Source organism: Trichoderma reesei, assembly GCF_000167675.1.
Source record: "Trichoderma reesei QM6a unplaced genomic scaffold TRIREscaffold_21, whole genome shotgun sequence".
Classification (NCBI taxonomy): domain Eukaryota; kingdom Fungi; phylum Ascomycota; class Sordariomycetes; order Hypocreales; family Hypocreaceae; genus Trichoderma; species Trichoderma reesei.
In genome coordinates, this window is record NW_006711168.1 from 91,925 (window position 1) to 115,450 (window position 23,526).

At 53.5% G+C, this 23,526-nt stretch overlaps 1 protein-coding gene across 1 annotated transcript; it reads left to right on the forward strand.

The window, feature by feature from the left end:
* Window positions 1-20,000: 20,000 nt before the first annotated feature.
* On the forward strand, window positions 20,001-22,378 carry inda1 (uncharacterized protein). Its single transcript, XM_006968080.1, has 4 exons — window positions 20,001-20,435; window positions 20,515-20,572; window positions 20,643-21,763; window positions 21,826-22,378. Exons 1-4 carry the CDS (start codon window positions 20,151-20,153, stop codon window positions 22,084-22,086), a joined length of 1,725 nt encoding a protein of 574 aa, XP_006968142.1. The 5' UTR covers window positions 20,001-20,150; the 3' UTR covers window positions 22,087-22,378.
* Window positions 22,379-23,526: the final 1,148 nt, after the last annotated feature.

Here is a 23,526-nt window from a genome sequence, read left to right on the forward strand (position 1 = left end):
TGGCCCGCCCCTATCGACAAGTGTTCGTGATCGAGTCCTAGCCCACAGATACTGCCGTTGCAAAAAGTCCAGGCAAGGCACAGGCTGGGATTCAGAGAAGAGAGAGAGGGAAAAGTCAGACAGGCGTCTCCCGCCCGGCCGTCTGGGGAGGCTGCTGTTATTGACTTGGACCACATCTGGCGCCAACCGTCTTGGAGAGATGTTCGAGCAGCTTGCTGGGACTTGTTCTACCCACCCAGCCAATTCTGTTCCGCCTTGCCACCAATCACTCGCCCCTTTGGTCTGTTCCATCACCTCCAAGGCGTGGGCTGTCAACTCGTATCCACGCCCCTAGGTAGATACGGAGTACAGAAAGTACTCGTACATGTCTGCTGCCGCCTACATCGCCAGATGCCCAGGTCCCTCGCCCAGGGTGCCAAAGTGACAGAAGGCCTAGCAAGATGGCTCCGGGGACCAGGGGAACCGTCAAGCGCCTGCGCTAGGAGGGCAATCTGCAGGGGTTCTGGTGGGCTGCCAAGGACATGGCAGGGATGGACGCAGGGGTTATGCAGACGTCTCCTCCGGCATCACACAATCTGGCCCCGGCTGTATGTGGATGTTGGATGTGGCCCATGCTTTCGAGCTCTCCGTAGCACCAGCAACTGGATGTCATTGTGTCCCGAAGCGACGGGTACAACGGTCAAGACTGAGACCCAAATCAGCCAACTTACCGCGGCGATGTCTGCCTGGACAACTGCAAGTTGCTCTGCTCCCTGCCGTTTATCAGTCATAGATGAGCATCCATCAGGTTGAGTAGGGTCCGTCTTACAAGTGCGAGTTACTGTCACTAACGCTCTCCCTACACAGGCTCGGCGGGCGCCCAGGGAGTGTTCACGAACCCTGATGACCACACCACCACGCAAAGAGCCCTGCGCCACACTGAAGACTATCAGAAAGATGATGCAGGGAGGCCATGGCCCAAAGTATGAAAACTGGACGTCGTTGTCGACCTCCTGAAATCATGTCTACTACTACATCATACGGAGTATTACTCCTTCCTTGTGCAACATGGGAAGTGGTCCTTGCTAACATTCGTTTCCCTGCGACTCCTGTCTCATCGGCTCTGCAGACATTGAATGGCAATGCCGCCATTCGCAAGTTCGAACGTCCCGTGCTTCTGGTACGCCGTGCGAAGTGCAAATTCCTCCTTCAACAGGCAGTGGGGAAAAATAAGAATCACGCACGGCGTCGATATCAATTCCAGCTAAATCACCGCTAGTGAGTGTGATTCTCGCTCGTTTAGGTCGGTCAGAGTAACGTCTAGGATGCATTACGGTCATTACATAGCAGTCCGTCACGATGGAGATGCGTCCAACTCTTGCTGCCACCAACCACATGCATGCAACAGCATTTCGCGGTGGGGACATACAACAATAAGCTACGGGTCGAAGAAGTAATGCCCTAAAGGCAAAGGGTTCGTTCAGAAGATTTTTCTTCTTCTTTTATCCCCCCCTTGGCTTCGAAACTATGAAAGAAGAGTGCTATCCCTCCCGTTGTTTCAGCTGTCCAGCCTTGCCCGTACATGAACTCATGTGGCTCACCCCCAGCCACGAACCATGCTCTGAGACAACTGCTGCAATACTGAGCCGCATATAGCGTGACTTATGTCTCATATTTTGCCTACCCATGAGAATGGAAGGGTACTGCGGTGCAGTCATATTGGATCAATACATGAATCAACGAGCAAATCCAGCATCTACCAGTCAGCACACACGAGCAGTGTGCGAAATTTTTGGCACCTGATCAACATATCAGTTCACATGTCAGTCTCCATGTCTGAATTATGATTCATCGCAGTGAGATATCTGACCAAGCGCTCCTGTCCCCAGTCTTCTAGGTTCACTCGTCAACAGCGGCAGCGGCCTGGCGCTCTGACACGCATATCGCACTAGGTCTGGAGATCTGTACTTCGTACGAGTAAGGTGTGGCTCTCCAACATCATGCATGCTAACGCGGGGAGAAGCTCACCCCTGTGCGCCAGCATGATAATACTATCCTGCCTGACTTTGCGGTTTGATCATCAAGGAGGCCCTCTGGACCGACAGCCCGAGCAGCTTTCCTCCTCGGCCGACAGTCTCCATATCACCGGCATACGATACCACACAGAGTAAGAACTTTCGAAGATACGCCTGGGCCGAACTCGAGAGGGCCTTCGTCACACATCTCCATCAGCTTGTATGTACTGCCTGCATGTACCTGGCAGATCACTCCTCTCCCTGGGAAGTGACGACATCGCCTCAGTTCATTCACAAAGATAACTTGGTGACCAAACCGCCGCCCCGCCCGCTTAGATTCTTTTCATTTCCTGTTCTGATTCCCCCGTCAAGCCTATTTCCGGCTTTGGGCTCACATTAACCCATTGTGGCTGTCAAGAGCCAGAGGCCCGGCCTGGAATACACGATCCCCTGCTTGTCAGCGGGGCGACTCCCTGGCTCTTCACAAGCGAACGGCTTCAGGGTCGAGTCAGAGAGACTAGCGTCTCATATTCTTCTGGCGTATGGACTCGTAGGTCCCTGGCCCAATCCACGTGCAAGGCTCGTGGAAGCATCGAGTGTGGAGGTCGAATTGCGTCGACAGGCGTTTGCGTACAGTACGGAGTGATACCGAGCCGCAGACCTGATTCATACTTACGTCTCGGTGCGTTTGAGTTTTTTCTCACGCTCGAGCTGGCGGCAGTGGATTGGCGCTTGTTGATGTTTCTCACCTCATCACTCAAGAGTCTGGGATTGTTGCTACTACAGCTGACGGTGTGACCAATGCCAGGGTTGGCCTCTCCGAATCACCAACAGCATGCGGTCTCTGTTCACCATGCTCCGCATCGCCCGCGAGGTCTGTCATGGGGCAGACTTTCCGACTCCAGGCCTTCGCAAGTGCTTCTTGGACGCACGCAAATACCGACCTACCTACGCCACCAGCCATTACCATAGACTTACTATCTACAACGCCCGCACAAGCACCGTTCTATGTCTACTAGCCGTAGACCATCGGCACTGCTAGTAGTAGTACGAAGAGCTGCGTGTGGTTCTTGTAGGTAGGTATCATGCATGGCCATTGGGACTTGGGCGTGCAGGCCGTCGAAGCTGTCAATCAAATCCCGTGCCAGATCGACGAAGGCAGGCCCGCCGCTGCTTGAGCCGGACCCCTGTTGCGGAGCACGGCAGGTTGAGAACGCTATCGGTATTACTTTGTGATTATCGCTCTACGACGTAGCGTCTGCGAGCGGCATCGGGCATAACGAGCCCGCATCGCCGCACAGTTCAGGAGTTCATCCTTTCATCCCTCAGCTTCGCCCGTGGCGATGGCGTGGATGAACACTTGTCGTTAACGCTCATACCTATACATGTTATGGCAAGCCGCTGCTTTCATTACCAACTGCTCTTGGAAAGTGTCATGCCCTGACCCAGGGTTAAGAAGTAATGGAGCCTTCTCTGGGCAGAATGGTGGTCACTTGGATGTGCGTTCCTGCCCAATCCACGTGCAAAGGCACATTTCTAACCGCGAGTTGCCAGCATCCACAGCACGAAAACCTCATCACCGGGTTCGACCCGCCTCTGAAGCAGCGTCGACGACGTGCCACAATACTTTGTACGCCCCATCCGGATTGCGTGCCGTCGTCAGGAACCCAGGCCAAGAGCTTGAGCATTTCAGGTGGCGTTGTTTAGTGCTGTCGAACTTTGGGGCCAGGGCGCTGTGCCCCCGGTCCTTTTGGCGCACCGTGGCGCTGCGCGAGACGATCCTGAGTCAACGCTACTGTGATGGAAATGCTCCTCTACGGTGGATGATGCGCAAGTATTATCAGTTATAGCGAGGACCTTCGAGTCTCGTTGAACTTGGCTTGAAGCTCGATGTCGAAAGCGAGCGGATGAGAGGCTGGCTTTGGGAATCCCAGGACCCTTTGAACCAAACAGCCGCGGAGAGCGGGCATCATGCCGAAACAGACAGTTACCCGACGAGACCTCCAGTTGTTCGTCCAATTCTTCAAGGGTCTGTATCTCGGGTTCCTTGCGGATGTCTAATCAGACAAGGGGCTAAGGCCGGCTTTGACATCGCCTACTGAAACAGGTGAGAAGTCAAGAGTCTAACTGGCATCCCCCCTTTTCCATCAGCCGCATCGCCGGACCGGCTGAAGCTGAAGCTGTGAGATCGATTACACGGAGGAACCATGCCGGTGACGAGGTGCTGGCTGTCCATCATGCGCTTGGCTGTGAATGAGGCCATCAGGCACTTACAGAGCTGCAAATCAGCACCTCCCTGACTTTCGACATCTCCCCAGAGCAGGCAGAAGCGACTAATTGCTGTGCTCGAGTCCACGCAAGCCCAGCAGTGCGTTCGGCGAGATACCATTACCGGAGCTGGATCCGGTCTTGGCTAAATTTTTTTTATTCCTTTCCAGTCGCTTGGTTTATGCCATTTTGCTTCCGTTGACAGGCGGGTGTTTTAGGTGAAACCGGATACGTTTACACCGAGAGCAGTGACAGGTCCGTCGCACAGACCGGAAGAAGCCGGTTAGCGTCAGTAAGGCAGTTGGCGAGCCTCAAACTGTTATTGTGTGAGCTGTCAACGGCTCCTGGTAACCACATTGCATGAGTGATGGCTGTTGGGTTGTCAAAGATACATGCATACAACAGCATTTCGAGCCCTCGGACGATATGGCAGGCCAGAGCCATGGCCACCAACACAGCGAACTAAAGGACAAAAAGGAAGCAGTGTACGAGGATGCGATGATGGGGACGGATGCAAGATACTATTTCCCCGACGCACTCCGCGGCGCGAGCTGTTGCATCCTCGAAGCTGGTCAAGGCGGCATCCAATGGCTTCACATGTGAGCGGGCCATCCGTTGAATGTATTCCACGGTATTACTTGCGGACATGGAGGCAGTTGGTGTGTCTGCATGATGTGGGCAGGGCGGTGCAGAGTGACGGGCGACAAACGGCATCCTCTCACCCTCGCCACAACACCTCCTTCTCGGCATGTTGACAAGTGCTCTGTCAGAACTGCTGCATGTTGAATGCATGATGCCGTAGCCGACTCAATCATGGCATTACAATAGGCCTCCGGTACGTGCTGCAATCGCTTCACCGGCTCGCAGCCACCGTCTGTGCGCCATGCTGTGAACGAGAAACCCCGTCCTCTGTCCGAGGCCGCGGTGCCCATCTTGATTCGGGAGCTGGACTCAGCTGAGATGGGATAAAAAAAAACCTGGTTTCAGTCCCAGCCCTTTCTCCCGTCCTCCAGCCGTCCAATCTGTCACTTGTCATGTTAACAAAAGCAACCCCCTTGCTTCTCCGCCTGAATAGTATCACCACACTGGTCAATGGGGACCGGAGACTTTGTTAGGTTGCACCAAAGGCAGTGGTCCGTACGCTGTTGGACTCGGGATTATTATTCATGCGCACTGACTTCATCGTGCTCGAATCGTACGACCAGCAGCGCTCGACACTTCTGGACCGCAATCTGAATTTCGTCTGGATTTTCTTGTATAGACACCATACGTGAGAGGGAGGCAAATTTGTCTCTCGCCGAGATCAAGCAGGCTAGAGTGTGGAGTGATGTTTCCATTATTACATTTTTTTTTTTTCATGCTACTAGTATTGACGCTCCTTTTGCACACCCAGACGCCTCTTGATACTTACCCCTACCGATCCGGGAGCATCCCTTCCGGCAAAGGGAGGCTCATATTACGTGTCTTACGGCCGTTATATCAGCTACAAGTGCCGAGAATTTGGTTTCATGTGGGCACTATTGACCCCATGTCCTGAGGCTTTTGGGTTCGGGGATGCAAGGGAGGAAAAGATCAATTACGACTGCGCATATCATTCATTCTCTTGTGTGACAGTCCGGGATGAGTGGCTTGACTCGCAAGAGAGCGATTCGGAACGTGTGAAAGAGTGCTCGTGAATCGCAGAGCAGTATGTATGTCCAAGAAGAATGGCATTTGGGCAGTGTTTCTCATTCCTTTTCCGGGCTCATTCATCACATGGGCCATCACAAATCGAGATTGACAGTGACGATTGATGGATTTGACTCCCAGGATGCGATCCCGCTTATCTTGCATCGCAACCGTGTGATTTGTAACATGTCGTCTATCAGAAAAGATACAGATCAACAAGACCCCTGAGATGCATCTGCCGCTGTGCTGGACCAACAGTCAACGATGCCATTGTGATGCATATAGTAAAGGCTTTTTTCATGATAATCTTTGGGTCGTGCTCCCCAACAGAGTGATGCCCCTTTCAATAGCCTATGTTTTGCTGTAGTATGATACTGGGGGAACAAGGGATGAGATGTAGCTCTTGAAGAGATCACAGGGGAGAGTACGGGCCTTGGTCGGAAGCCGTTGGGGACTTTCATCTGACTTTTGGTGTTTAGTGATTGGGACACATACGAGGTAGACGGATGTATGAATATGTCTATTGTAGTGTAAGCATGTCTCCAGCATTACACTGGTCATATCAACTGTGGAGTTGCCTCAAGAGATAGCCAGGAGCATCAACTCCCGCATCAACTCCCACACAAGAGGCTTACAGGGCGAATCTGGATGAAGGCTGTCAACATTCGCCCTTCTAGACACCTTGAGCTGGGGTCAGTCACTCGGCTTGCCAGATGGCATTGCAGAGGATAAGCGTTGCTATGTCAGGTTGCTGTATTGGGAAAGTTCACTCAAAGTTGCCTCACTCGGGTGTTCCATCGTAGAGAAACTCAACAAGGGGACTCTCTACACCAGCGTGGTTCAGTACGTGCTGCCATTTGACCAATCTTCAGCGTAGACCTCACTCGTCGAGCTCGAAGCCTCAGCAGCTGAATATGGCATCAGGATTGAAAAGCTGATGATTCGCCATGGCCATCACCCAAAAGCACCACCTTGCCTCATAGTCTCGGTACTCTTCATCGGCTACCCTTGGCCCTCGTGATGTTGAGAATGAAATGGCCTCTGGAAGACATGCTCTGAAAACACCTTGTGGCGTCACTCGAGGATTACCAAACGATCAGCCTCCATCCCAAACAGGGTAGATACAGGAATTGAACTAAGCCCGAAGCCACAAGCCTCAACCTTCTTGAGAGGTAGTAACTGATGTGAGGTGTACATGGCCTTGCTGATACAACCTGCATCAGCAGACGATTTCGACATAAGGTGCGAAAGTAAGAGTGTTGGGTGTTTCTCACTTCCGGCTTCTCGGTGTCGAGCATCTATATGCTCACTGTCTCCCCTTGAATCGCTCAATCGAGGGAAATCTGTCTCGGCTATACATGTAGGTTGATGGCTTCTCGGTAACATAGTTTGGACCGCCTTTGAAGCCACTCGAGCTTCCACTTCGCTAATATTCCGCAACAAAAGTTCAGTAGCCCGGAGCTCAGGAAAGGGGCGCATCGAATGCTCGAGGCAGTCAAGACATGGGATCGGTTCCATTACCGAGTCCCCCTCGACCCCTCTAGACCTACATGGTCTAACGCTTGTACAAGTTCCCAGATCCGCCACTTTTGTTGATCTCTCCAAACAAAGGTCAGAATCAGACATGACGACACAAAAGAAAAGTTTGCCTTTCGCCTCCTTTTCCCCCTCTTGTTCCTCCTTGAGCACGTGAGCAAACACCTTTATATATGATCCATCCTCCCCCTTCCTGCCCTCTCCCTTTCTCTCCTCTACTGGCTGGATTGTTCAGATCCCTTGGCAGACAGAAGGCATGGTTGCATGTGGCGATCCATTGGAATCCGAAGGAACATGGGCGATGATGGTCCAACGTCTGAGCCACATGAATGTTGTGTCGTGGGATCCGGGAGACATTGACCGTCACTGCACGAGAAGAAGAAGCAAAAATGTACGGTCAGGAACGGGAGGATTGTTCGTATCCCTTGGCAGACAGAAGGCATGGTTGCATGTGGTGATGCAAGCCAACGTCAAGCCATCCCAACTGCTGAGACTTCATCTGGCCCCGACTGGGTAGCAGTGCAAGCACTAAACAGCTTGACGCGTTTTGCGGGGCCAACCTGGAGACAATGATGACCATCATGTTGCGGGCAGGTATCACCTCCCGAAGGCCCCAAACAGGGCCTTGTTGACTGCTGAGTCTCCAGGCAAAGACATTTTCCCCCAGGGCGAACCGGACGTCACAAGGAAAAAGGGCGGCGTGGCTTATGGCCAAAGAAGAATGAGATGACTGTCTTTGATTTGGTTGATTCGATGGGAGAGAGAAAGGAGGAGAGGAAGAGAAGAGAGAGGAGGCGGTGATGTTCGTCTTTTTATACTGCGGCCAGACATGGCTCCTTCCTTGTCTCCATGCTCTTTCCATCTCTGTAGGAGACACGCAAGACGCTGGCAGAAACGGAAGGCATTTCCAGGACACGCAAACCGTGGAAAGTGCAACGAGCATGCTGGAGATATCTAAGGTACCTTGGATAAAGAAGTACAATCTCATGATTCATTCTACCATACCTTACCTACAGTACGTCAAAGTCATTTGAAGAAGACCAAATCACTCAACGGACACTTTCATTACAGGTTGATCCTTCAAGCCTCTCCTCAGGCCTTCGAGACTTGCGGATCTCCAGGAGCAACATCATTTCGAACTCTAGCCGGCGGGACGTGCTGACTGGACACGAAACAGGCATTCTCGAGAGAGACGACGAAGGCTTCGTTCAAGCGACATGGTCTCAAGTCACCACTAAGAGGACGTCAAGCGCTGTACCACGCCCTGGATAACACTTCTCTATTGACAATCCGGACGTGCTTGCAGTGTATGGACTCTGCATCTCACATCTGAGGTACCTACCTGGGCCTGCGACAACGGAAGCGAGCGACAAGACATGCCAGCAGTTACAGAATCCCTCCTGCTCGGAACGGAGCCTGCCTTTTGGGCCCTTCGTGTTCCTCCTAGAGCTGGAGAGCACCTTACAGCTTGACTAGCCGGCCTGAAGCAAGTCTTCCCCGGCCATCTACCTTACCATGGACAATGGCGTCCAAATTGCCTTCACTTCAGGGCACTGCTGAGTGCGCAGGCCTTGGAGACATTATCGCATCTGCTGCGCATGTAGGATCTGTCTCTCGTGGCTTGATCTTAAGGATAAGAAGCCAATATTGGCAGCCGAACACCCCCATGGGTCCCAAACGGTCACAGAGCTTTCACATGTTATCCTCGCTGCGGCAAAGGATCAACAAAGCACAGTCCTTTCCCCCCCTATTTCTTGGGCCAAGGCTTTACTGCATACTACAAATAACCATGATGCTGCTGACATTCTTAGCTTATCGCACTTGTTGAGACTGTGGCACAAGGCGGCTACGTGCCTTGACATGAGCAAGAGTCGATGGAGTGTGCTTGATGGATACGGCTGCGGGCAGGACTTTGCAACGTGCAGCGATGTCTTTGGGTATGTGAATTGTATCCAACAAAATCTTTTGACTTTGTGAAGGGTATTCAGTCCAACATTATCACACATGCTTCCGGTCCAAAAACCCTCCCCATACCCCTTGTATATGTCAACTTGTCCAGCGCACCCATTTTAGCTACTCTACTCTGGAGACACACCGAAGCCGGCCGCAGTAAATACCAACACACATCGACAGGCAAGTACGCTTCTCTACTCGTCTCTTGAACCCGTGATCTAATCGATGCAGTTGGCAATCACGTCTACTTCCAGCGAAGCGAGCAAGAAAACGCTGGCAATCCGCGACGGCGTCTTAGCTCTGCAGAACGACATCTCAGCAATCCATCAGCAAGTCAACCAGATAAGCATCAGCCTCATTCCATGCAGCTCTTTACGATTTTGAGATGCAGTTACCATCGCTGCCCGCCGTTGCCGTGGGATCCCCAGGTATATACGCAAGCAGAATTGGATTCGCCAAACAAATCGACGTTGAGATAGCCTAACAAAGAGATTCCGCAGATTTCATCGTCAAGGCGAAGGCCGCTCTAAGCGGCAGCCTTGTGCCGTACCTCTGGGATGATACAGAATCCATCAGGAGGATGAAGCATTTTTTTCTCTAACGCCGACATTTCGCTCGATTCACTCGAACAGGGCAATGTCCAGAACGACAAGTTTCCCAGCGTGGCTCAATCTGACCTTGTGGTGAGGGGTGATATGGTTGTCAGGCATCTCCGAGCGCACAATTGAATCAAGGAGGAATCTGTGCTGTATTGGACTCTGCTGGAAATCTGTCGCCAGTATGGATTCAGTATTTCAATAAGAGGTGGGTGCTTCTCAAGTTGAGTGTAGGGTAGCTCATCCTAGACAAGGCTGATCGTGACTTTCGAGTCGAGTCAAGGGATCAAGCACTCCAATAAGAATCATGTCGCTGTTTAGAAGAAGAGGGGGAAAGGGTGGGGTTAGTGATACGTATGGCAAAGCTTTGCATATCATTCATGACCAAATAGCTCAGCCTGGGAACCCCAAGATTTGCGTGTTTACTGACTCGAGTGAGACAACCATGTCGACAGAGATGGCATGCAAGACTGCATAGATTTTAATAAATGAATATCATATTACATTACCTATCTAGCATTGGAAACTGCTCTGCGACAAGATGGCATTCTAGGCCCGATCTTTAGTTGTACGATAGAGACCGCGGGATAAGGACATGAGTGCTGCCGTCTCCATCCAGCATCGAGAAGCGTCCTCGGCACCAAAGCCATAACTTTTCCGAACCTGCACTCTCAGTTACATGGAAGCAAGCTGCGACGGCTTGTACAGGGCAAGCAAGACTGCAGACGGCTCAAGTGAGTTGGCTACGCTTACCCTACCATAATACCCTCTTCACTCTTCCAATTCCGTTGCTTCTTCAATTAGAGACTTTCTTACAGTTTCTATATATAAACAGGCCATTATCAAATGCGAAAGACACCCTACCAGATATTATAGACCTGGAATTCCCAGACATGACAAACGTCAAGTGCCTTGACATCTGGACAATGGCCCCCTTACCAACATCCTCCACCCTTCCCCCCTAAGTCCCGTCATACAAGCCAAATTGACATTCGGCAATTCAAATCCAATTCAAATGCCACCAATCCAAACACGTCCTAGGTAGAAATGACCCAGTAACAATCAAGATGCAAAAGACAAAAGACAAAGCTGTGCGGAATCTATTCCCTCGCCACCAAAGCCGCGCGGAAACTTCCATCACCTCCAACCACTTGACCTTTAACCTTCTCCATCCTCTGTCTATTCCCAACATTTCCCTCCGACAAAAAGCGCCAAAGAAAACCAGGCAAAAGGCAAAAGTCTCCCTATTCAAGCCACTCAACGCACATGTTTCCACAATAGGCAATTCTGGAGAAATCTGGAGAGACACTTAGAACCCCCCCTTTTCATTGACTTGTCTCAAAAGGAGGGTGCGCCATTGCTGGCTCTACCCGCAAGGCTCTTCTTCTTAGCCAAACACACCATGTGCGTAGTGACACTCCGGGGTATGGAGTGAAAGAGAGAAATGAAAGTTTATTCTCGAGCCTAGAAGCTTCGGGATGCCCTTCTTTCGACCAAGGTTCTTACATGGCTTTCCCTTCTGTAGGTAAGTATTCCACGAACCAACTCAAGCCATATTTTGTCGACTTGTTAATTTCTCGACCATGGATTCAAAGATTTGGCATTTCGCCTGCAACCGGCCGTCTCTGATCGATGGAACCGTCTCGTCGGGTCGTGTGCCCTCCACGTCAAGTCACCCTCACCACCTATTCAAAATCGTCGTCTTTCGCCAGACGCCAAAGAGGCCGCTTGCATCACCCAGATTTCTCGTCGTAATTTCCGCCAGCCACTCTCATTTCTCTTCCTGCACGATCGTAGCCTCGAGCCATCGTAGCGCAAGCGATGTCAGCGGCGAAGGACGCAATATGGCTTGATCACATGAATCAGTGGCAAACGCCACGACCAGCCGCAAACAGTGAAAAACAAGGCCAGGGGAATCTGCATAGTCGACGAATAAGAGAGAGCAGAAATGAATGGAAATCTGCATCAATGGACCTGGCGCCGGAACTGAAGGGGACGCGGCCAATGAATGGGCAAGCATGCACTTCTCCTGTCAACGCACAATGACGAGCGTCTTCGCCCAGAGCGGAATCAAAAGCGCGCCTCTGCATGATGCGCGCCTGAGCCGCCAATTGCCGAGCCCAAGCATCGGAACCGAGAGGGGGATCGCCATATTCCGCCCCGTGGACGGATTCGAATTGTCTCTCGTCAATTGAGTTCAAGCCTTTTGTTTGACCAGAATCCTGAAAATCCGGGGAAATAGAGTTCAGTCCTCATGGCGATGGCTTCGTCCCGACAAAGTTCCCACACAGATGCCCGGCAAAGCCCCACGACCGCTCGCCACCAAGCTTTCCCTCAATCCACCCAAAACCTGGGGCCCCGGATTCTGTCGTCTTTGTCGCCATCACGGACTCCTCAAATCTTGGAGTATCTAGTTCGATGGATGGGGCGAAAACTGGAGATGCCCAGACTCAAGGATCTCGCCGTTCGTCGTGAACGCGGTCGTAATTTGTACGTAATTGAAACTCCACCATGGGGAAGGGGAGGAGGGTGAACCGAGAGAATCTCAGCGAGGCCATCACGGGTTCTGTCAATCGTGACGAGATGCCTCCGCAGCAACCGAACGTCGTCAATGCCGGTGGATCTGGGGTAAGTTTCGCTCAAGGGAGGCCGCCATCGAAGGACGTCGTCGCGGCCAGCTGAAGAGCGGCCTAATCCGGGACGATGAACTGTGCAAAGCTGCCTCAAGTATCACAGTAGCACTCGTAATACTGCGAAGTATGTAATTGTGAACCCAGCCCGTCGACTCGACGCAGAGCCGCGTGAAATAAGCTTGAATTCAAACTGGTTCATCCGGCATGGATACAATCCTGCAGCAGGTGGTCGTATTCTGCGTCGCAAAGGGAGGCAAAGATTGTCGCAGTGACCGTCGGTTCCGAGGGGGGGCCGCTTGGCTCCTTGGCAGCTTCTCCGTCAACGAGTGCTTACGCCATGCATGAATGCCTCATGATATCGAAGGCGGGATGTCAAGACGCTGACAGTCGGAAACCTGCTGCTATCTTGGGAGACATGATCCAGTCTCGATCCTTTGAGGGGTTTTCGCCTGTCGAGTTGTCAACCATTGCTGCTGGTGGAGCTTCCGCCCGCGAAACTGCTCCATATGGAGTTGACAAGCCCACAATGCGTATGCACAAAACGCGCCATGTCTCTTCAGCTCTCCCACTCTGTTGTATGTACCCTTAGCCGCCTGCTATCATGAGCTTCAAGGGCGAAAGCGGAGAAGAGGAGCATGGCAAGGTTGACAGGCGCTGGTCGACACTGACTCGTGCCGCTGATTCTTGTCTTGCAAGGACATGAGATGACCAACAGTCAACGTGTCATTTGCTCCCCTTGCCTAGCCTTCGGTATCAACGCGGCGACTGCCACAAGAAGAGGAGAGCCACCGTCAACGAAACCATGTCTGAATGGTATGTGCAGTAGCTGTTATGGAGCGATGCAACACCGACAGCCTTGTCGACTTGGAAACAACTTGCAGAATACCAGAAGCGGCCGGCGTCTGCCTTTCCCGTTTTGCGAAGATGATTGTTACCTTGCACCGTTGGCGCCATCATTTCGATTTAGGGCACCTTCTTGAATTGCCTGGCCTAGTAGCCATTTCGAGCTGAGACAAGACGCGGCAGCTCCGCCTCAGGTTGCCAACGTGAAATTGCTCGAGGCTGCTTTGCAGCGGTATCACCATTAGTAGCTCACTGATGTGCTTATCAGCTCGGTCTCTCTTCGCTCAGGTTTAGTACCTATCAGTGTTCTCTGCAACTTATCGTATTGTACCGAATCACATCCCTGGCGGAGGAGACGGCGTCGCCGATCCCTGGGTGGGAGTGTCATTCGCTCATCTGCTGCAGCGGCCGTACGACCTTGCCACATGCGGCTAACAGGGGCCGGGACAAACGAGTCGAAGCAGGCATCAAGCATTAGCACCCGATACCCCCAATAGTAGCGTGTGCGAAGAGGTGGCATGAGATTGCAAGGGATGTTGCTGAGAGCTACGTACAAGCAGTTAGCCCTTCGTCGTAGTACCAAGCAGACAGCTTCGAAGCCATCGTAACATGCTCTGGGAAGAAGCACCGAGGCAGCATCAGAAGCACGTACCACCTCGAGGCCCATACGGTGGTCAAGGCTACTACTAGTCCGTAGTATCGTCACCAGAAAGCTAGGGCGTAATATGAGACAGCCGCAGCCGCGGCAGCAGCAGCAGCAGCATGAGATGTCGTTATCATGTGTCGGTGGCGCGAGATTCGCGCTGTCCCGGCGTCAAGCAGCCATTCTCCCTGCGACATGTGCAAGTGATACCATGTGTCACTCGTACAAGTAGTGCTTCCAGAGATTCTAGAACAACGCACCCGTCTCACTCTTCCGTTTACAAGTGCATCACGGGCTATTTTGATAAGACGCCCTCCACGCCGTCTTGCCGTACCGGAGAATTTGGTGCTTTGCGGGGTGAAGAGAAGCCTTCGAGAGCGTTGGGATAGAGCGGAAGAGACAGACTAGGCCTGCTAGGCAGAGGCTCTCCTGCAGCCACCCTGAGACCAGGTGCTAAGGCCTGCCTTGTCTGTTCCTGCGGGCGGTGCTGGACTAGGCCGGGAGGGTTCGAACACCAAGGCGCCGTACTTGGTGTTTCTGCGTTAAAGCGATCGGCGCCATCGCTCAGTAGCCCGAATCGCTTGGTACACAGTAGCATCAGGGACGCTGCTTATGCATGTCATGAAGGCGGCTGAAGAACGGCATCGACCTTTGCCAGAGACCGAAGTCTGTACGCTGTTGCTGTAAACACAGAGAGTGCACGTGCGTCAATGCTGCTGCGGTCGTCGATATCTCTCTCTCTCAGTCTCGCTCCCCACCTGGCATGTGCTTATCATCAGGTCTTGACTCGTTTGCCTCTGTTCTCGTGCTAACGATACCCCGTATAGATGCTAGTGGTTCATGAGCCAGCCTGCTTGTGGTCCGTGTGTAGTATGGACTGCCCGCCTCTCATCTGGTATCCTAATGGGCGACGAAGTGGTTAGATTGGTATCTGTACTGTAGAGGAGACGGAAAGAGACGCTAATGACACAGGCAGACGACGCCCCTAGTACATATCGAGTAGCAGTGTGCATCTGCTCTAAAAGTCTGGGGCATATGGCCCTCTTGTCAGTGTGAGGGGGGGAGAACGCAGGCTGAGAAGAAGCCATCACCGCGCAACAAACTATTCGCCGGATGCCGTCGCTTTCCCCTGCTTGGTTCGCTGTGCCCTGTACGAGCCAGCCGGTGGTGGCACCATGCTTATGACGCCCTCGAGCTGATTGAGCGGTTTCTAGAAGAAATTCTCGCACTTCTAGTGTTGAGGCTCGCTCTTGTGGTGGTCTCCAAACTGTCGGGGTGTGCCACTGCTGTCGCCTATCACGAGGAAGCAACGACATTAGCCGAAGGAGGCACCATGCGTAGCACAAGCATGGCGCCACGATGCACGCTAGGGCCAAGCTAGAAGCACGGGGCGTTTTGACGAGAGAATAAGTAGCAGACGAGCGTAATCGAACTGGAGTGACCATGTATGGCTGGGGTAACGGACAATAACGACAATATCACAGGACTAGCCAGATTGCCAGATAGCCCAGCTCGCAAATGCTTGGCGGGCTACCGAAACACATCTTCCACGGTTCCAACATCTATGTCATAGATTTGTCAGTAGTGCGCTGTGCCGCATCTTGTGTGTATCTGTCACGGTGAGCGAAAGAGTCCTTGTATCTCCCCAGTAGCCTCGCTGAGGCCAGCGGGCTTCGCGTCTCAGGCGCTTGGGTGGTGATCATGCAACCAGCCGTCTTCTTCGTTGGCTGCTCTCCGCCGTCGTCTGTGCGGGATCCGGGAACGCAAGGAACCAGCCTAGTGACAGTCTCCCAACCATAACCAGGGTGCTCATATCATGGTGCCCAATTCACCACGCTCATATCTGCAGGGTCCAGTACGGAGTACCAGTAGGAGGATAGATCAAAAGCCAACAGCTTCCATAGAATCAGATGAGAGAACATCCAAAAGACACCAGACGCTGTGAGGCCGCCACTTACATGAAGCCGTTGGTATTGTCTGGAAACCAAGCACATCTCATTGGACATGTATGCAAGCCTCAGTTTTGTGCTTCATCCTTTGCGGCTTTCTCCCTCTTTGATGGACACGAGCACTAGTAAAACAGCGCTTGTGGTGTTTGGGATAGATGGTTGCCAGAAGTGAAATGACCGCCTCTTCATGTCCTCCCAGCAACGGCCGTCTGTTGGCTCACGACTCGTGTTCGCTCCGCGGTCTGTGAAATTAGGTTGTCGGTGATGATACCAGAAGCTGATGGGTGCAGTAGATGCGACCCGCCGGCGCTTCGGGCCAAGACAACAGCTTTGGGCCAGGAAGGGCAGGTCAGCAGGGCCCGAAGCTTGCTAGAATACTTCATGGAAGACGCACGTCGCCACCGGGAGGCTCCAGATCCAATGGGTGGTGGCCTCTGATGGTGCTAGGCTTGGAAGAGATTCACCGGCTGCGCGGCGATGCAGCCACCAACCACATGTTATCATGCTATTGCTCGTGGTGGAGATTTAGGTAGGGGGCCTTGACTTGTCTGTATTGCGTTCTGTGTACTCGTATTTGCCAAGTACGAGGCCCTCAGCTTCTGCCAGCCGGCGCGTGTTGGGTGATTGGACAATGAGGAGGAGGTGATCTCGCCCGAATCGGCTCGGCTGTCGACGAGCTGATAGACCCGGTGGATCAGCGTATCTTCGTCGTTGGATGAAATGGCTATCGCTGGTATGATCGAGGCAAACTTGAGCCATGTGGCGTGCGAAGGACAAGCGCGGAAGGGAGTGTAGGAAGATGGCGACCAAGCACAAGAGGATGGAACGATTGCGGAGTCAAGTCTGGTGATGTTTGGGCAGACCCGCGAGCGACCTGGATGCGATGAGGGGTGTACTGGATAACCGAACGAGCTGAATGACAACTGGGAATTGTCTCAAGCGGTACGAGTAATGGTTATCAGGTTATCAGTGGCATGGAAATCGACGATGTAGTGAAATCGGGCAATCATCTGCACCTTGAGTGGTGAGTGACCACTTGCTGAATCCCCATCTGTTCCCCTTCGAGCTGTACGAGGCACTGCAGTTCAAGTTGCCGAGAACACTCCCCCGAAGCCGTCTGCAAGGGACAACAAGCAATGCTTGCACCGAGCGTCATGATGCAAGCTCCGTCACTGAGCAGCTGGAGGGGATCGATCACCAGCTGGGAGGCGAGATACTACATACCTAGGCAGGTAGGTAGGTAGGTGACCAGGCCAGGCCAGGCGAGGCGAGGCGAGGCGGACAAGTGCCAGGCGGCCCCTGTCAGCAATGAGACCCCTTGGATTGGGCGCCACTTGAAGCGGTACCCGGCCGTCACCCAGACGCTTGCTCTGCTTTTCAAGTCGACGTCCTTTGACCAAGTGCCCATAACATGGCAAGAGTGCGAGTACAAGTTATCAAGCGGTGTGCGGGCTCTGACACGATGTAAAAGGTACAAACATCGCAAGACTCCCCGCTGGTCTCGCTGCTGATGCTTCTCAAAGATCTTGGGTGTCGAGTACTTGGCAAGTATTCAATGTATATCCGTCCCGGCCTGACAAGGAGCAGGAGCGAGATTCATGGGCGAAGGGTCGGGTGATGCCGCCTCGATGAGAATGCCAAATGCAGCCAGCTGCGCCAGCTGATGTACAGGATACGGACAGCCGTCGTGCCGTGCCACCTGCCCAGCTGTCCCAGGAACCTGTCGTCCTGGGTAGCGAGAGATCAGCGTTACCGAGTCCATGTCCGCTGCGATGCGGAATGTGCAGGTCAATGCTAACACTCTGCAGCGCCAGCCCGTGTCGCCGGTGCATCACCAGCCGTCGCTGCAACCTTGGATCCGAGGGCCCTGAGCAATCCACGTTGGCTGTAGTAATACTCGTACTATGCAGTATGCACATGAAGGACGAGGCTCGGGGCACCTGTGGCAGGCTCCGGCCAATTGGCGGATACGCCTGGAGAAACGCAGCGCCATCGCCCCCATACGGTACAGTAGCGCCAACATCTCCACGCATTCATGGCTGGATCCATTCCCTTAGGCCGCGAGCGTGCTGCGTGCCCACTGAACAGCCGGTGCCGGGCAAACCCCCAACTTCCCCGTAGGGGCAGTGGGCCTCTATCTGGTTCGCTGCGGGCATCACGCGGCATCCACTGATAGCGGCAGCGAAACCATTTGATAATCAGCAAGCGATAGAGCGATGCGGGGACTCTTGATAACCACGGCACCCATGGCTCGCTCCGAATATGGCTCACTCGTGCAGAGCATGGGCAGTGGCCGTCGTGGTCGTAATAATTCTTCCGGCCGGTAATAGTCTCGGTGTGTCTGTGTGTCTTGTCTCTGATAGTACGGCATCAGCACATGGCACAAGGGGCCTCGTGGTGGGCGGAATGGCAGCGGCAAGGTACCTCCAGTGTCCCAGTTATCCATTGCAGGTACAGGCACGAGCACGAACACAAGCACAAGCACAGCGACGCAGAGAGAACGGTCAGCCAGTTTGTTTCGGGCGAACCAAAGGGCCGCCAAGATCTGCACCACCCAGGACGTCCCTCCATGATTGGGATTGGGGAAGCAGGGGGGGGTGAGGGGCGCTCCCTCGACATGGACCGGGATCCAGCACGCGCGTAATGGGGGGGGATGGGTTATCGTCGCCTTTGTGGAGACCCAAGATGTTAGCACCTGGCAGAGGCCGGGGATTTGGAGCGTTTGGGACATGAGCGCCATACTGGATGGTGTAGCGCTCGTACCTGTACTATGGCCTGCAAACAGGTCGGTGTCACAGCTCGTTGCTTGCCTGGCTGCTTGCACCAGGATCAATCGCACTTGTCTGGATTTGTACCAGGCCAAGTATCCGCAGTGCAGTTAGCAGGTTACCGGGATGCAGATGCAGCAGGTGAGAAGCAAGAGGCGGCAGGGATTGATGTCGTCTTGCTTCTGCCGTTGTCTCGCCGTCGTCGTTGGTGACGGTCGAGGTACACAGGAAGAGAGAGAGAGTGAAGAAAATGAAGCAGCTGGCCACGTCGAGATTCGGAGTCGCCTCTAGTTCGTTCTCTCAGTGTCCTTGTCCTTGTCCTTCGTGCCTGCCCAATCTCTGCCGGACTGCATTGTGGGTGAGAGGTACCACTCCTCCCGCGTGCAAGTACCTCTTCGTGCTCCTCAAAGTACAGGAACAGCACTGCCAGACTCTCGGATGGATCGCAAATGCTCCTTCGCACACAGCCTGGGCTTCTTCGTACATGATCGGTAGCCTGATCAGGGACTCAAGCCGGGCAGAGGCAAGGCGATCGAGGCCCTTTTTGCTCTTGGCTTGCATGTGCTGCACTCTGCTCTGCAGTGTCTGACGCTTGCTTCCCACCCCCTCCAGCACGCTCACCCAATCTCGACAACGCCGACTGGACCGCTGGGACTGCAGCGAGTGCATCGCAGCGTGGTGTGCCCGAGACCACTTGCAACGGCTCGAGGTACTTCCCATCGTGCGTCAAGGTACCTTTTCCGCCTCGGTTGAAATCTGGGCTCGTCTTCTGCCCCCCCTCCTCCTTCCCACTTTCTCGTTCTTGCCTCACACCCCCCAGCGCCTCGTTTTATCTATTTTTTCGAACCAAAAAAATAGAATAAAACGAAGCTGCGAAGCTAAAAGCCTCGAACCTCGCTAGCCTCACACCAAAGGCAAGCCTCCCCAAATCGCCCCTCTCCGACCATCCAAGCCTCCAAGCCTCCAGCCCTCCAAACCCCAGACAAGCCTCTCGGTGCAACGTCCTCTGGGGCCTTTTGCCATCTGGTTCCTGCGAAGGCTTCCATGCATAAATTGTCCTAGTCGACACCGCCCTCAACCGGAATCCCTGCTGCCAGCCAAAGGGTCTCTGGTCCCCCAACCGCATCCTCATTCATTGATAAAGGATCGACTGTCCCTCGTCCTCGTCTTCACTTCTGTCCTCTTTTCCTTCCTCATCCTTCTTCCTCTTCTTCATCCCCAGGTGTAACGTCTCCAGCCTTGCACTGGGCACCTGAAGACAGGCACAACAAGACAAGGACAACAGACCGACCCTCCATCATGTCCAACAAGGAGAGCGGCCTCGTCACTCCCCCCGAGAAGGGGGACAACGTCGTCGACTATCAGGCCAGCACCGCCGTCATCCCCAAGGAGGGCCTGGAGCGCGACCCCAACTGGTTGACGCGCAACGGCCTCAACCTCGACTCCTTCAGGAGAAAGCACTATGGCCCCGGCATCGTGGAGCTTGAGCGCCCCATGAAGGCGCGCCATCTGCACATGATTGCCATTGGAGGCTCTATCGGTGCTGGTTTCTTCGTCGGCTCGGGTGGTGCTCTGAGCAAAGGTGTAAGTCTTGGCTTGTCCCGGCAGTCCCCATCCAGCTTCAAAGGGCCTCGTGTGTTTGCTGACAGCGCTTTGAAATCAGGGTCCCGGTTCTCTCTTTGTCGACTTCCTCATTGTCGGTATCATGATGTTCAACGTCGGTAAGTAGCTTGTCATCTCCCCTTGTCGTGCTTATAATGGTTCGTGTGGCGCTGACAACGTTGCCGACAGTGTACGCCCTCGGTGAACTCGCTATCATGTACCCCGTCTCTGGTTCCTTCTACACGTACTCTGCTCGATTCATCGACCCCGCGTGGGGTTTTGCCATGGGCTGGAACTATGTCCTGCAGTGGGCTGCCGTGCTTCCGCTTGAGTTGACCGTCTGTGGTATCACGATTGGGTACTGGAATAGCGACATCTCCGTGGCTGTCTGGATCTCCGTCTTCCTCGCAGCCATCATTATCATCAACGTGTTCGGAGCCCTGGGCTACGCTGAAGAGGAGTTTTGGGCGTCGTGCTTCAAGCTCGGAGCGACCGTCGTCTTCATGATCATTGCCGTCGTCCTTGTCTGCGGTGGCGGTCCCTCGGACGGCCGTTACAACGAGTACTGGGGCGCTCGTTACTGGTACGACCCCGGTGCCTTCAAGAACGGCTTCAAGGGCTTCTGCGCCGTCTTCGTCACCGCCGCCTTTTCCTTCTCCGGCACTGAGTTGGTCGGCCTCGCCGCTGCCGAGTCAGCCAACCCTACCCGCAACATGCCCGGCGCCATCAAGCAGGTCTTCTGGCGTATCACCGTCTTCTACATCCTCGGCCTCTTCTTCGTCGGACTGTTGGTTGACAGCAACGACCCTTCGCTGCTCTCTTCTTCTGCCTACTCGGACTCCAAGGCCTCCCCCTTTGTGCTTGTCGGCAAGTACGCTGGTCTCAAGGGCTTCGATCACTTCATGAACCTCGTCATTCTCGTTTCCGTCCTGTCCATTGGCGTCTCTGGTGTGTATGGTGGATCTCGAACCCTGACTGCCCTTGCTCAGCAGGGCTATGCTCCCAAGCTCTTCACCTACATTGACAAGTCCGGCCGTCCTCTGCCCTCGGTCATTGCCCTCATCCTGTGCGGCTTCATCGCGTACGTCAGCTTGAGCGCCACCGGCCCTGTTGTCTTTGACTGGCTGCTCGCCATCTCTGGTCTTGCCGCTCTCTTCACTTGGGGCTCCGTCTGCCTTGCCCACATCCGATTCCGCAATGCCTGGAAGTATCACGGCCACACTCTCGACGAGATCCCCTTCAAGGCCGTCGGTGGTGTTTATGGCTCTTATCTTGGCCTCTTCCTCTGCGTCGTTGTCCTCATCGCCCAGGTAAGAACAGACAAACCCCCTTTTGTTCCCGATGGACCATGTTGCTGACTTGTTTGACTCAGTTCTACACTGCCATCATTGCTGGCCCCGATGTGAAGGGCATGGGTACTGCGGAGAGCTTCTTCAAGCAGTTCCTCGCCGCCCCCGTCGTTCTGGCCTTCTGGATCATCGGCTGGCTCTGGAAGCGCGAGCCTTTCCTGCGAACCAAGGACATCGACGTCGACACCGGCCTCCGTGAGATCGACTGGGAAGAAGTCCGTCGCCACCGCGAGGAGGTTGCTGCCATGCCTGCCTGGAGACGTCTTATCCACGCCATGTTCTAAAGGACTCGGACTGAGCGATTTTCTTTCCCTTATTTTATTTTTCGTTTGATTGATGCATACATGTGGTTCTTCCGTTGGGTTAGACGGCATGAAGACATGAAGGATGCAGGCTGGAGAAGGGCGGCTGAGCCCGGATGACGATGATGTAACGCTGCGCATGCGACCATACCCCTGATGTCGTGGCATGATATTTGTCCTGTAAACAATTAGTTTCTCTTTCTATTATACAAGATACCACGGGGGCCTTGAGCACCCAACGGGATGGGAATTGAACCAATATACCTGTTCATACATGTCGATCTTGCCTCTCTGATGATGACATCTGCTCGGAGTGTGTGACGTTTGATGTAAGAGCCGGCATGGCATCTGAAATGGAGTTGAGTGAGGGAGCAATCAGATGTCTGTCTCAAGTGCTGCTTTGGTATTTCCATGTATAAAATGTTGGCCGGACAAGTGAGAGTTGGAGACGCTGGCGTGATCATGTCATATCGAAGTCGTGCGTGTTTCCAGAAGGGCGCGGAATGTCGCATATGGCGTCAACCAACTTCGGACCCGATGCCGAGTAGCCTTTGAGCAGGCCGAAGGAAGAGGACCCCCCTCCCAAAGCCCAGCCAGGAAAACCCGAAGAGAATTCATGGTAAAGTAGAGGGAAATGTCTTGAGTAGAGTCGATTTGGAGAATAGAATATGAGAGAAGTTGATGATGTCTTGTCGGTTGTCTTTTTGTCGGCTTTTTGGGGGGGTGGAGATGAGTGACGACATGCGGCGGTGTGTTTGATGTAAGTAAGCTGGAGCTTATTTTACACCAGCTCTGAAGGAAGAGGACGGTGTATGGTAAACGAGAGAAAGAAGAGGGAAGAGAAGAAAGAAGAGACGGAAAAAGACAAGAAGAAAGATGGAAAAGGAAGAAGAGAGGAGGAAACGAAACAATGCAACGGAGGAAGCAAACGGAGACTATTGCGGAGGAGAGGGCGCCGCAAGCGCCATAACATGTCGTTGGCTTGTCATCTGGTGCTGTCCTGCTGTCTGGGGCGCGCCCTGGCAAGGATCAGAAAGAAAAATGAAGAGGAAAAAGAAAAAAAGAAACGAAAAGGAACAAAAAAAAAAACTGAGTTCGGTTTGTCGGTCAAGGCTGTTCACCTAAGGATCCAGTATTATGAAAGTTCTTGTAGGGAGTAGTTGATTACCTATGTATAAGTGGTGGTTCAAGAGATTGTGGCTATTATTGGCGTTGACATGGCCGGACTTCGGCCTGCCGCGTGCGCGCGCGCCCTATGGTGGACTTGACTTTGACTTGGCCTTGACAAGGGGGGGAGTCGATTTGTGGAGAGTGTGTGGGGGGCCCTGGAGGAGATTCTGGGCGGAGGTTGGAGCTGAGATGAGATGAGATGCGATGCGAAGGGATGTGGTTTGATGTTGTAGGTATGTATCTCTTTGCGTT

What these genes read in the sequence shown, in the direction of transcription:
- inda1 (XM_006968080.1), top strand. Translation starts at nt 20,151, where the DNA reads ATGTCCAACAAGGAGAGCGGCCTCGTCACTCCCCCCGAGAAGGGGGAC. An exon ending in GTGGTGCTCTGAGCAAAGGT is followed by an intron (nt 20,436 to 20,514) that starts GTAAGTCTTGGC and finishes CTTTGAAATCAG; the next exon opens with GGTCCCGGTTCTCTCTTTGT. An exon ending in TATCATGATGTTCAACGTCG is followed by an intron (nt 20,573 to 20,642) that starts GTAAGTAGCTTG and finishes CGTTGCCGACAG; the next exon opens with TGTACGCCCTCGGTGAACTC.